This window comes from Theropithecus gelada, chromosome 19, assembly GCF_003255815.1.
Source record: "Theropithecus gelada isolate Dixy chromosome 19, Tgel_1.0, whole genome shotgun sequence".
NCBI lineage: Eukaryota > Metazoa > Chordata > Mammalia > Primates > Cercopithecidae > Theropithecus > Theropithecus gelada.
Window position 1 is genome coordinate 22,279,810 of NC_037687.1, and position 14,333 is coordinate 22,294,142.

Consider the following 14,333-nt stretch of genomic DNA (forward strand, 5'->3'; position numbering starts at 1 on the left):
TTTTTTTTGAGACAGAGTCTCGCTTAGTCGCCCAGGCTGGAGTGCAGTGGCGCGATCTCGGCTCACTGCAAGCTCCGCCTCCCGGGTTCACGCCATTCTCCTGCCTCAGCCTCCCGAGTAGCTGGGACTACAGGCGCCCGCCGCCTCGCCCGGCTAATTTTTTGCATTTTTAGTAGAGACGGGGTTTCACCGTGTTAGCCAGGATGGTCTCGATCTCCTGACCTCGTGATCCGCCCGCCTCGGCCTCCCAAAGTGCTGGGATTACAGGCGTGAGCCACCGCGCCCGGCTAGATGTAGGATTTTTTTTGAATCCCCTGCAGTCACCTGTGAGACAGAGACCGCTCTTAACCTCCACTCAGCAGAGAAGAGGAAGCTCTAAGAGTTCTTCACTTGCCTCTACCACCCAGGAAGGAACCAGAGGGCTAAAGAGAGAGCTCATCTTTGATAGCATCAGAATGATGTGGCCATGAGAGCAAGGCCTGGGGCTCTGTGGGTCATAGCTGAGGCCCCAGCACTGGCCTAGGAACACAGCACTCAGGAATGAATAGCTGCCTTTTTTTTTTTTTTTTTGAGATGGAGTCTTACTCTGTCACCCAGGCCGGAGTGCAGTGGCATGATCTCAGCTCAGTGCAACCTTCGCATCCTGGGTTCAAGCAATTCTCCTGCCTTAGCCTCCCAAGCAGCTGGGACTATAGGTTCCCGCCCCCACGCCTGGCTAATTTTTGTATTTTTAGTAGAGACGGGGTTTCACCATGTTGGCCAGGCTGGTCTCCAACTTCTGACCTCAAGTGATCCGCCCACCTTGGCCTCCCAAAGTGCTGGGATTACAGACGTGAGCCACCACACCCGGCCTAGCTGCCGTTTTTTAAGGGCCCATGGTGTGCCAGACCCAGTGCCCACCAACTTGGCATAGTAGTCCTTTTAACAGGCCTGGGAGGTGGGTATTAATCATGCCTGTGTTAAAGGTGATGCCACGATAACAGCTAACGCTGTTGAGCAGTTCTCTGGTAACCACTGTGCTAACTACTTGGCTTGTATCTCCGCTTCATCAAAGCCACACCGCAGACTAGGAGGTGGTTCTTATTATTTCCATTTTACAGAGGACAAAACTGGAGCACAGAGATGTGTGGCTTACAGTCACACAGCACGAGGGCAGAGCTGGCACTGTAACCCAGTCTCTGACACTTAAGCTCTCTAAGCTTTTCACCTGTGCCTTATCGTGCAGAAATAGAGGTTCAAAAAGGTGAGGCATAGCAAGACCCCATCTCTGCAAAAAATAATTTTAAAAAATTAGCCAGGGCCGGGCGCGGTGGCTCAAGCCTGTAATCCCAGCACTTTGGGAGGCCGAGACGGGCGGATCACGAGGTCAGGAGATCGAGACCATCCTGGCTAACAGGGTGAAACCCCGTCTCTATTAAGAAATACAAAAAACTAGCCGGGCGAGGTGGCGGGCGCCTGTAGTCCCAGCTACTCGGGAGGCTGAGGCCGGAGAATGGCGTGAACCCGGGAGGCGGAGCTTGCAGTGAGCTGAGATCCGGCCACTGCACTCCAGCCTGGGCGAGAGAGCGAGACTCCGTCTCAAAAAAAAAAAAAAAAAAAAAAAAAAAAAATTAGCCAGGGCCGGGCGCTGTGGCTCAAGCCTGTAATCCCAGCACTTTGGGAGGCCGAGGCGGGCGGAACACGAGGTCAGGAGATCGAGACCATCCTGGCTAACACCGTGAAACCCCGTCTCTACTAAAAATACAAAAAACTAGCCGGGCGTGATGGCGGGCACTTGTAGTCCCAGCTATTCAGGAGGCTGAGGCAGGAGAATGGCGTGAACCCGGGGGGCGGAGCTTGTAGTGAGCCGAGATCGTGCCACTGCACTCCAGCCTGGGGCACAGAGCAAGACTCCGTCTCAAAAAAAAAAAAAAAATTAGCCAGATTTGGTGGCGTATGCCTGTGGTCTCAGCTACTCGGGAGGCAGAGGCAAGATGAGACCTGGGAGGGTGGGGCTACAGTGAGCTGTGATTGCACCACTGCACTGGAACCTGGGTGACAGAGTGAGACCCTGTCTCAAAAAGGAAAGGTGAGGCGACTTGCCCAAGGCGACACAGCCAGGAGGTGAGATACCATCATGGTTAGTCCTTAGAATTTGGGAGTCATGGGGCTCTGGGTTCAAATTCTAGTGATCCCACTTACCTATAGCGTGACGTGGGCAAGTGACTGTCTCCCTGAACCCATTTCCTATTCCACATGTGAAATGATGTCACATGGACAATCAGCTTTGGCTCTAACAAACCTAGAACATCTATCAGTGGCTTAAACAAGAGAGACGTTTATTTCTTAGTCACAGAAAAGCCAAAAGGTAGCCAGTTAGCTGAGGGACCTAAGCTGCTTCTGTTTTGTTCTCCTGGGCACAGCTTCCCTTCCCATTGTTGCGTCAAGGTCTAAGAGGCTGTGGCCATCATGTCTTCATTCTCTCCAGCAGTGAGGGAGAGGGGAGGAAAAGGGGCAATGCGCTCATACCATTCGTTGAGAAAGTTTCTAAGCCAGGTGTGGTGGCTCACGCCTGTAATCCCAGCACTTTGGGAGGCCGAGGCAGGAGGATTGCTTGAGCCCAGGAGTTCGAGACCAGCCTGGACAACATGGTGAAACCCAGTCAATACCAAAATATACAAAAATTAGCCAGGCATGGTGGCGTGCATCTGCAGTCTCAGCTCCTCAAGAGGCTGAGGTGAGAGGATCTCTTGAGCCCAGGAGGTGGAGGCTGCAGCGAGCTGTGATTGTACCACTGCACTCCAGCCTGAGTGGGAGAGTAAGACCCTGTCTTAAAAAAAAAAAAAGTTTCTGGATGTTTTCCTGTAACATTTCCACTCCTCCCCTGCTGACCAGGAAGTAGTCTTGTGAAAAGCTGTAAGGAAGGCTAAGAGGTATAGACTTTATTTTGGGTCACCCTGACCAGATATATTTGGAGTTCTATTACTGTTGTAGGAAAGGGAATAGATGTTGGTTGCCAATTAATGGTTTGCCACAAACAGCGAAGGCAAGAGCATGTCCCTCGATGTTGCTGGAGTGTTGGACGTACAGACCGCTGAGAGAGGCCTGGCCAGCGTCGCTATTGCTCAGTAAATATTAGTTCTTGTTATTGACGTTACTGTTCCTGCTAGAGCTGGAGTTTGGATCCAGGTGGAGGGATGGTGCAGAGGAAGGAAAGGTGGAGCTGGGACTCCAGGCCCCTTCCCTGTTAGCAAGGGAGCTTGCTGCATTGTATTCCCTTTCAGGACAGTGGTGACGATCAGCCCCTCTCACTGGATAACGGGAAAGAGCTCAAAGAACCAATGTCTATGGGTGCTTTGTGGTGCAGGCCTGTACAAGCAGCCATTGTCCCTGTATGTGAACGTGACCTGCCTTCCGATCTGGGCTGCCAAGCTGTGGGGTATGGCTGGGCCATGGCTGATGGCTGCTTTGAGGAGGGGGCTCTCATACTCAGTCTTGGGCCGAGAGCGGAGGCTGTGGAGCGAGTGTCAGTGAAGCTGCGGTAGATTGTGGCAGGCTGAATGAGCGTGTCCAGATGCAGTTGGTTTCTCTTCCTGATTTGTCCTTGGTGCCTGCTTTCTCTCCCTGTCTTCAGTCCCAAGCAGACTCCGGTTCTGTCATTGCTTCTGTCCTTGTCTACTTTCCATTTTAATCAGTGGTTTGGATAAAGAAACAGAATCCTTTGTTGATATGGAAATGAGAAGTAAACGGGTCGCAGCTCAGGTGTGGTCTCCTCCAGGAAGCTTCAGACTGACCCCCAAAGTCTGGGTCAGGTGTTCCCACTGTGGGCCCCCATCTCAGCGCTGTCCACTCTAGGTGTCCTGATGTGGGGACAAGTCTGTCTCCCACACTGGACTGTGAGCCCGTGAGGGCGGGGCCAGGGCTATCTCAGTTACCGCCATACCCTAGCACGAGGCCTGCTTAACAGTTGAATGAATGAATGAGCAACTTCATGAACTCCTCTGACCCAATCTGATCCTAGAGACAGGATGATCCAGTGGTTAAGAGTTGGTTTTAGGCAGGGCGCGGTGACTCACGCCTGTAATACCAACACTTTGGGAGGCTGAGGCGGGCAGATCACCTGAGGTCAGGAGTTCGAGACCAGCCTCACCAACATGGAGAAACCTCATCTCTACTAAAAATACAGAATTAGCCGGGCATTGTGGTGCATGCCTGTAATCCCAGCTACTCGGGAGGTTGGGGCAGGAGAACCCGGGAGGCAGAGATTGCGGTGAGCCGAGATCATGCCATTGCAGCTCAGCCTGGGCAGCAAGAGCGAAACTCTGCTCCAAAAAAAAAAAAGTGGATTTTTGGATCTTGAAAACACTTATGCACTTACGTTCATTATAGCATTATTCGCAATAGCCAAGACGTGGATGCAAGCTAAATGTCCATTGAGGGATACATCGAGAAAGAAAATGTGGTCTTTACACATAATGCAATATTATTCAGAGCCCCATGGCTCTGAGCCTCAGTTTGCTCATCTGTAACATGGGCATAAGAATAGTATCAGCTGGGTGTGGTGGCTCATGCCTGTAATCCCAGCACTTTGGGAGGCTGAGACAGGCAGATCATGAGGTCAGGAGTTCGAGACCAGCCTGGCCAATATGGTGAAACCCCATCTCTGCTAAAAATACTAAAATTAGCCAAGTGTGGTGGCGTTCACCTGTAGTCCCAGCTACTCGGGAGGCTGAGGCAGGAGAATCGCGTGAACCTGGGAGGTGGAGGTGGAAGTGAGCTGAGATCATGCTACTTGCACTTTAGTCTGGGCAACAGAGTGAGACTCTGTCTCAAAAAAAAAAAAAAAAAATGTAATCCCAGCACTTCGGGAGGCCGAGCTGGGCGGGTCACGAGGTCAGGAGATTGAGACCATCCTGGCTAACACGGTGAAACCCCGTCTCTACTAAAAAAAATACAAAAAAAAAAAAAAAAACTAGCCGGGCGTGGTGGTGGGCGCCTGTAGTCCCAGCTACACGGGAGGCTGAGACGGGAGAATGGTGTAAACCCGGGAGGCGGAGCTTGCAGTGAACTGAGATCTGGCCACTGCACTCCAGCCTGGGCAACAGAGCGAGACTCCGTCTCAAAAAAAAATAAAAAAAGAATAGTACCTTCTGGCCAGGTGTGGTGGCTCACACCTGTAGTGTCAGCACTTTGGGAGGCCGAGGCGGGCAGATCACGAGGTCAGTAGTTCGAGACCAGTCTAGCCAACATGGTGAAACCCCATCTCTACTAAAAATACCAAAATTAACTAAGTGTGGTGGAGGGCACCTGTAATCCCAGCTAATCAGGAGGCTGAGGCAGGAGAATCGCTTGAACTTGGGAGGCAGAGGTTCCAGTGAGCCGAGATTGCACCAGTACACTCCAGCCTGGGTGACATAGAAAGACTCTGCCTCAAAAAAAAAAAAGGGGGAGGGCTGGGCGTGGTGGCTCACGCCTGTAATCCCAGCACTTTGGGAGGCCGAGGCGGGTGGACCACAAGGTCAGGAGATTGAGACCATCCTGACTAACACGGTGAAACCCCGTCTCTACTAAAAATACAAAAAAAGAAAATTAGGTGGTCGAGGTGGCGGGCGCCTGTAGTCCCAGCTACTTGGGAGGCTGAGGCAGGAGGATGGCATGAACCCGGGAGGCGGAGGTTGCAGTGAGCCAAGATCGCACCACTGCACTCCAGCCTGGGCGACTGAGCAAGACTCGGTCTCAAAAAAAAAAAAAAACAGAATAGTATGTTTCTCCCATGGTTGTGACATTCGAGTGAGCCAGTACACATAAAACTGGTTTTTTGTAGGGTTCATTGACTTTTCCAGAATCTCCCAACAGAACTAGGCCCTGGACTCCAGGTGTTTACTCCCAGCTCAGTGCTTTTTCCTTTCTGTGAAGCTGACCCTGCCAGTAGCTTCCTTGTACCTGCCAAATTCTGTCCTGCAAACAGTGTCCCATGAGTCCTGGCTGTGGGAACAGGGCATTTGGCCTGGAACAGCCTCAGGAGTGTGATGGGATCTTGACCTTGGACTTGGCTGGCCTGTCCCAGGGCAGAGGGAGTAGGGTGCACTGTGTGGCCCCAGCTGAGGAATCAGCTAAGGGATCCAGGGAGGCAGGTGAGGTGCAGCGTGAGGAGGTGACTCCAGCAGCACCACCTCGCTGGGCCTGTGGTTTTGAGCGTTCCTTAGAGTCAATTTTCTTTAGGTGTGAAATGAGAGTTACAGCAGCCCAGCACCTGGCGCGTCGTGAGTGCGGGGTTGAAACTAGCCGGGTATTAGCCGTGGTCCCTGGTGAGTGACTCAACTCCTTCCAGCCCGGACTGCACCTGCTCATCTGCCAGCTGAGGGCTGGGGTTGGAGATGGAGACAGAGTGAGGAGGTACAGGAGCTTGGAAACTTGGAGCTGGCATTTTTTTCCTGAAGGGGCTCAGAGTCCTCATCTGTTAGTAAGGATTATTCCTCTCTTTCCTTCTTTGGGTGTTCTCAAGCGCCTGCTGTGAGCCAGGCCCTGTTCTAGGCTCTAGGGTTATAGCAGCCAAAACAGAGCCCTGCCTCCTGGGAGTTGCGTTCTAGCATGGGAGAAAAGTGATGGATGAATATTAGGCCTAGAGGCAGGTGGTAGCAGGTGCTCAAAAGAACACAAGTGGAGTTCAGTGAGTGAATTGTGTGGTATGTGAATTACATCTCAATAAAGCCACAGAGCGAAGGAGCTTGCATAGATAAGTGGGGAGCTATTTAGATAGGGTCACTGAGGACGGCTTTTAGGAGGAGATCTGAAATAAACGGGGGAGCAGCAAGCGCAGAGGTCCTGAGCAGAAGTGCGGGGCATGTCTGGAACGCCCAAGGAATGGCATGAGGGCCAGTGTGCCTGGAGCAGAGTAGGGGAGGGGAGAAGTCAGAGAGGGACAGGCCAGCACCTGTGAGGGCTGAGCTGTCAGGGGGTGGGGGGTGGGGGGTGGAGTGTGGCCCAACAAGTGTCAGCGAATCACCTGGAGGCAGAGCCCAGGGACAAGGTGGTCCAGGTGAGAGGGGATGTTGGATGGGGCTGGGGGTGAGGGGGTGAGAAGTGACTGGACTCTGGGTGTATGTCACTGGGAGCTGGGTCAGGATTTCATGGACAGCACAGCAGCCGCTCCTACGGCTCTGGTAGGCTCCTCTGGGAGCACCCAGCGAGAAGTCATCCAGGGCCCAGCTCTCTGGAAGCTCAGTCGTGGGAGTTGCCAGATTTTCTTCTGATCATGATACTCTTACGATGACTTGGACTTGTGACCCCTGCACAAAGGCAAAGACCTGAGGGCCATCGACTCGGGACAGTCTTCCCTGTCTTAGTAGCTGTTTTTTTTTTTTTTTTTTTTTTTTTTTTTTGCTCATGCATAACAGGGGTAGGGACTTAGTGCCCTTTGGACTTTTTTTTTTCTTTTCTTTTTGGTAGTTTTTACAAACAGCTCATTGAGATAAAGTTCACAGTTCGCTCATTGAAGGATGTAATTCAGTGCTTTTCAGCATGGATTGTGCAGCTATCACCACAATCAAACGTTAGAACATTTTCGTTACCCCAAAAAGAAGCCCCGACTGGCACGGTGGCTCACGCCTGTAATCCCAGCCCTTTGGGAGGCCAAGGCAAATGGATCTCTTGAGGTCAGGAGTTCGAGACCAGCCTGGCCAACATGGTGAAACCAAGGCGCTCCTAAAATTAGAAAAAATGAGCTGGGCCGGGCGCGGTGGCTCAAGCCTGTAATCCCAGCACTTTGGGAGGCCGAGGCGGGTGGATCACGAGGTCAGGAGATCGAGACTATGCTGGCTAACATGGTGAAACCCCGTCTCTACTAAAAATACAAAAAACTAGCCGGGCGTGGTGGCGGGCGCCTGTAGTCTCAGCTACTTGGGAGGCTGAGGCAGGAGAATGGCGTGAACCCGGGAGGCGGAGCTTGCAGTGAGCCGAGATCACGCCACTGCACTCCAGCCTGGGAGCACAGCGAGACTCCGTCTCAAAAAAAAAAAAAAAAAAAAAAAGAAAAAATGAGCTGGGCGTGGTGGTGGGCACCTGCAGTTCTAGCTACTCGGGAGGCGGAAGCAGGAGAATCACCTGAACCTGGGAGGCAGAGGTTACAGTGATCTGAGATAGTGTCACTGCACGCCAGCCTGGGTGACAGAGCAGAGAGCAAGACTCTGTCTCAAAAAAAAAAAAAAAAAAAGGAAACCCTGTACCTATTTGCAGTGAGTCCCATTCCCCCAACTCCTCAGCGCTGATCTCCTCTCGGCCTCTGTGGATTTGCCTATTCTGGACATTGCATAGAAATGGGATTGCACAATGGGTGGCCTTTTGTGACTGGCTTTGGTCGCTTAGCAGAATGTTTTTGAGGCTCGTCCATGTTGTAGCAGATAGCAGAACTTTATTCCTTTTCATTGCTGAATAATATTCCACTGTGTGGATGGTCCACATTTTGTTGATCTGTTCATCCATTAAGGACCTTTAGGTTGTTCCCACCTTCTGGCTATTGTGAATAATGCTGCTAGGAATGTTTGTGTACAAGTATTTGAGTACCTGTTTCCAATTCTTTTGGGTATATACCTAGGAGTGGAATTGGTAATTCATTGGCCATGTAGTAATTATTTAAAACTTGAGGCCGGGCACAGTGGCTTACGCCTGTAATCCCAGCACTTTGGGAGACTGAGGCGGGTGGATCACCTGAGGTTGAGAGTTTCAGACCAGCCTGACCAACGTGGAGAACCCCATCTCTATCAAAAATACAAAATTGGCCAGGTGCGGTGGCTCAAGCCTGTAATCCCAGCACTTTGGGAGGCTGAGACGGGCAGATCACGAGGTCAGGAGATCGAGACCATCCTGGCTAACATGGTGAAAACCCATTTCTACTAAAAAATACAAAAAAACAGCCGGGTGCGGTGGCTCAAGCCTGTAATCCCAGCACTTTGGGAGGCCAAGACGGGTGGATCACGAGGTCAGGAGATTGAGACCATCCTGGCTAACATGGTGAAACCCTGTCTCTACTAAAAAATACAAAAAACTAGCCGGGCGTGGTGGCGGGCGCCTGTAGTCCCAGCTACTCGGGAGGCTGAGGCAGGAGAATGGCGTAAACTCGGGAGGCGGAGCTTGCTGTGAGCTGAGATCCGGCCACTGCACTCCAGCCTGGGCGACAGAGCGAGACTCTGTCTCAAAAAAAAAAATACACAAAACTAGCCGGGTGAGGTGGCGGGCGCCTGTAGTCCCAGCTACTCGGGAGGCTGAGGCAGGAGAATGGCGTAAACCCGGGAGGCAGAGCTTGCAGTGAGCTGAGATCCGGCCACTGCACTCCAGCCTAGGCAACAGAGCAAGACTCCGTCTCAAAAAAAAAAAAATACAAACTTAGCTGGGCGTGGTGGCACATGCTTGTTAATCCCAGCTACTCGGGAGGCTGAGGCAGGAGAATCTCTTGAACCTGGGAGGTGGAGGTTGCAGTGAGCTGAGATCGTGCCATTGCACTCCAGTTGAAGAACCTGATTTCTCTACATTCTTGTCACTACTTTTTTTTTTTTTTTTTTTGAGATGGAGTCTTGCTCTTGTCCCCCAGGCTGGAGTGCAATGGCGCGATCTCGGTTTACTGCAACCTACCTCTGCCTCCCAGGTTCAAGCGATTCTCTTGCCTCAGCCTCCCAAGTAGCTGGGATTACAGGCGCCTGCCACCATGGCTGGCTAATGTTTTTGTATTTTTAGTAGAGACAGGGTTTCACCATGTTGGCCAGGCTGGTCTCGAACTCCTGACCTCAGGTGATCCGCCTGCCTCGGCCTCCCAAAGGGCTGGGATTACAGGGGCGAGCTACTGCGCCCGACCTACTACTTGTTATAGTCTGTCCTTTCCATGTCAGCCAGCCTAGTATGGGTGAAGTGGTATCTTGTGGTTCTGATTGGCATTTCCCTGATGGCTAATGATGTTGGTCATCTTTCCACGTGCGGATGCAGTCTGGTCCAGGCTGGAGTGCCCACACCCGTCTCTAAATGAATGGCCCTGAGGATGGGAGGTAAAGAGTTGTGGGCACTGATATTTTAGAGAGCGAGGTCTTCGTACTGGCCACCACCTCGAGAGGAACAAATTCCTTATTTACTTTCTTTTTTTTTTCTTTTTTTGAGATAGAGTCTTACTCTGTCACCCAGGCTAGAGTGCGGTGACATAATTTCAGCTCACTGCAACTTCCGCCTCCCAGGTTCAAGCGATTCTTCTGCCTCAGGCTCCCAAGTAGCTGGGATTACGGGCATGTGTCACCATGCCCAGCTAATTTTTTTGTATTTTTAGTAGAGCCTGGGTTTCGCCATGTTGGTCTGGAACTCCTGACTTTAGGTGACCCACCTGCCTTGGCCTCCCAAAGTGTTGAGATTACAGGCGTGAGCCTCCGTGCCTAGCCAATTCCCTTATTTCTAAAGGTTAGCAGGTTGGTTCACCTCTGAGGTATGGCCCACTTGACCTTAGAAGTGAGCTCGCTGCTAAGCTGGGTTGTGTTTGAGGGGGTGGGGTTTGGAGCTCCGTTGGGTGGTGACCTCAGTCCTGTTTACCCCTGCAGAAGAAAGACCCAGCCCAGTTCCTGCAGGTACATGGCCGAGCTTGCAAGGTGCACCTGGATTCTGCAGTCGCCCTGGCCGCTGAGAGCCCTGTTAATATGTAAGACTCATACGGGAGGCAGGGGAGTGTCTGTGACTGAAGACTGGGAGTCAGAACCGACCTGGGGTGGTGTAGAGTCTGGAGCAGAGACTGAAGTATGGACAGATGTTTGGGGACTCAGAGGCAGGGAAGGCGTGACCCACCTGTGAAGGTGATAGTCACAGGGTGTAAGAACAATGAGCAGGGGTTGGGGTGGAGGCCCCAGAGTAGCGGTCTTGGTTGGAGGACTTAGAAATGGGCGGAGCCAGGGCCAGAGGGCCCGAGGAAGCAGAGAGTAGGTTGCCAGACCAGGGCTGTCTCAGGGTGCCTGAGGCCCGCCCCTCAAATACCCGCTAGGACCTGGTTCAAGTTCCCCACTATTGCTTGGTTCTGAGAAATGGGGTCCTGGTGTCCCCAGGGGCAGTCAGATGACTGGCCCGTTTCAGGTCCCAGGAGCCTGAATGTGAATTCAGGGAGGCTTGCAGCAGAAGGGACTGAGAGCTGGGGGTTGAGGTGAGGGCCATGGCATGGGGACCAAAGCGGGCTGAGGGCCAGGCTTCCAAGCCTCAGCTGGCAGGGAGCAGGCGCTTTGTGTCCTGGGCAGTGTGGACGCTGAGGTTCTTGCTTTCCTGCTCCCCTCCCACTTCAGGATGCCCTGGCAGGGGGATACCAACAACATGATCGACCGATTTGATGTCCGTGCCCACCTGGACCACATCCCCGACTACACCCCCCCACTGCTCACCACCATGTAAGCCGCCTCCCAGAGGGCTGCCAGGCACAGTATCATACCCAGGAGCCCCTGTTCTTTTCCCAGCTTGCCTGTCACCTTCCTAGGAGCCCCTCCTATTTGGTACCACCCTGAGCCTGAGGGGGATGCCCCATTTCCCTTCCTGCTGGCTTGGGGTGGGATCCACCCCTTCCCTCTGATTTCAAGGTCTCACCCTCCCCTAAAGCTCCCCAGAACAGGAGTCGGACGAACGGAAGTGTAACTACGAGCGCTACCGAGGCCTGGTGCAGAACGACTTTGCCGGCAGTGAGTGATCTGCAGGGGGACGAGGGGCGTGGGGTTTGGGGGCCCTGGAGCCTGGAAGACATAAATAAGTTTAGGAAGAAAAGTTTTATCCACATACTTTCTACTAAAGGGTCTTGGGTTCCGGCTCCAGCTCTACGATAGACTCACTTTGCCTGCATCTCTTTCCCCTTCAGGGCCTCTGTCTCTGGATTTGGTGTAGGGGATGTCTGCCGAATTGGTTGTTCCCAGCAGGGTCACATCCATATACCATGCCTTCTGACTCTGTGGTCCTTTTTTCTTTAAAGAGTAGAGAAAATAGCAAGAATATGTTTTTATTTTTATTTTTAAATTTTTAAAATTTTTATTTATTTATTTATTAGAGGCGGAGTTTCATTCTTGTTGCCCAGGCTAGAGTGCAGTGGTACAATCTCGGCTCACTGCAACCTCTGCCTCCTGGGTTCAAGTGATTCTCCTGCCTCAGCCTCCTAAGTAACTGGGATCACAAGTGCCTGCCATCACCCCCAGCTAATTTTTTGTAGTTTTAGTAGAGACAGGGTTTCACCATCTTGGCCAGGCTGGTCTTGAACTCCTGACTGTGGTCCACCTACCACGGCCTCCCAAAGTGCTGGGATTACAGGCGTGAGCCACCGCGCCTGGCCATCACCCCGTTTTACAGACAAGGATGTCGAGGGGGAACACCCTGTCCAAGGACCTGAGATTCTCCACGTGTCCTTAACCGCTGCTCTCTGCTGATGGACAGCTCTTAACTCACCTACCAAGAATTAGAGATTCCCTTTCTTGGGGTTCCCTGTGGAGTTAAGGGAAGGATGGAGTTCTCTGCTGGGTTTGTGCCTTACTACCTGGTGGGTCCTCAGTTTCCTTTTCGAGAAGCGTGGTGGTGATGATTTTGTCGCATGGGGTGGTTGTGAGAGTTGAGTGAGGTGATGTGTATAAAACCCCAGCACTGAACCTGGCACAGTCAGCCCTCCATGTGGGTCTGCTGGTCTGGTATTTGTTTATTTCTAAGATAGATGCTTTTTTGATTTTCTAAAATCAGAGGCTGCCAAAATTCTAGTGATCACCGAGGCCTTAGAATCAGGGACATGTGGTATAATGGATACTGTTTTTGCCATCATTCCAGGCCACATAGATTCCTGGTGGTAGAGCCAGGGTTCCCTTAGTTTTGCCTCACTCTGCATTTATTCATTCACTTCCACAAACAGTCACTGAGCACATGCGGTGTGGCAGGTGCTGCTCTGGGATCAGTGGCATGGTAGGGGAGAGGGCAGCAGCTCTATACTCATGTCAGTGACGCCAGTTGCAAACCAAGATAATGTGACAGACAGTGCACCATTCTCTGAGAAAAATAGGACAGAAGTCCTGGACCAAGGCTGGGGTCAGTGATGTATGGATAGAGGCTCCCTAGGAGGCACGGGTAGGCCACAGGATTCCAGGCCAAGAGCAGCCTGTGCAAAACCCTGTGTCAGCCAGGACTATGGGCACACTGGAGGGGCAAAGAGAAGGCCCGTGTGACCGGAGCAGGGAGAGCGAGGGAGCTTGTGCAAGGCAGGGTCAGCGGGGCCCCTCCTGGGCTTTGGAGACAACAAGTAGAAATGGAGTATCTGCTAGAGCAAGGAAGGGCCGTGCTACATCCCCTTCTGGCCCGCCAGCCCACCCACCTCTTGTTCCAGATAGAAAAACTCAGGCCAGCCGGGCACAGTGACTCATACCTCTAATTCCAGCACTTTGGGAGGTCGAGGTGGTGGATCACCTGAGGTTGGGAGTTCGAGACCAGCCTGACCAACATGGAGAAACCCTATCTATACTAAAAATACAAAATTAGCTGGGTGTGGTGGCACATGCCTGTAATCCCAGCTACTTGGGAGGCTGAGGCAGGAGAATCGCTTGAACCCGGAAGGCGGAGGTTGCGGTGAGCAAGATCGCACCATTGCACTCCAGCCTGGGCTACAAGAACGAAACTCCATCTCAAAAAAATACAGACAAAACTGAGGCCCAGGGAGGGAAGGAGGGAAGGGGACTCACCACCCACGGTCCCACAGCAAGTCAGGCACACGTGTCTCACTGCAGGGAAGATCAGGAAGGCTCTGGTACATTGTTGAGTCCTCTAAGCTGGGTGTTAAAACGAGTCACGGAGAGGCTTGCAGTGGAGTGACCTGTGCAGTCAGTGGCGTGTGGCGCTCAGGAGCAGGTTTTGGTTCTGAAGGGTCCAGCCAGAGGCCTCCAGAAACAATTAGAATGGTGGTAGAGTGTCCAAGTACCAGGCTAGGCACTCACTCTGCCTGTGGTCCCATTTTACGGAAAAGGAAACCGAGGCACAGATGTGCTGTCACTTGACCAAGGTCGTGTGTCCAGTGAGTGGTGTGTCCAAGGCTCTGCTGCAGTTGCTTGTGTCCCACCAGACACAGTTTGATTATCTGGAAGTGGCGATTGCCCCAAGGTGCACTGGGGTTGCACCTGTCTTCCTGCTTCACCGCACTCTGATGTTCTCGCACTGAATTCCTAGTGTCCCCAACCCACTCTGACCCAGAGTCTCTTGTTTGCTGCAGTCTCAGAGGAGCAGTGCCTGTACCAGATCTACATTGACGAGTTGTACGGAGGCCTCCAGAGACCCAGTGAAGATGAGAAGAAGAAGTGAGTTGGGGTCTGGGGTGCAGGGGGTTGAGGAGGCAG

The 14,333-nt window shown here is 52.4% G+C and overlaps 1 protein-coding gene across 3 annotated transcripts in view; it reads left to right on the forward strand.

The window, feature by feature from the left end:
* The window catches only part of CLASRP (CLK4 associating serine/arginine rich protein), a 34,493-nt gene that overhangs the window by 4,674 nt on the left and 15,486 nt on the right, over window positions 1-14,333 (forward strand). For 2 of the 3 annotated variants that reach the window (XR_003116888.1, XM_025367604.1), the window contains exons 3-6: window positions 10,551-10,648; window positions 11,277-11,378; window positions 11,584-11,663; window positions 14,210-14,294. Coding sequence is in view for 2 of the 3 variants with exons in the window: in XM_025367604.1 (XP_025223389.1) it covers window positions 10,551-10,648; window positions 11,277-11,378; window positions 11,584-11,663; window positions 14,210-14,294 (365 nt within the window). In the remaining variant the exon portion in view is untranslated. The remainder of the gene's footprint in view (window positions 1-10,550; window positions 10,649-11,276; window positions 11,379-11,583; window positions 11,664-14,209; window positions 14,295-14,333) is intronic. The other variant, XM_025367605.1, reaches the window with a different exon arrangement.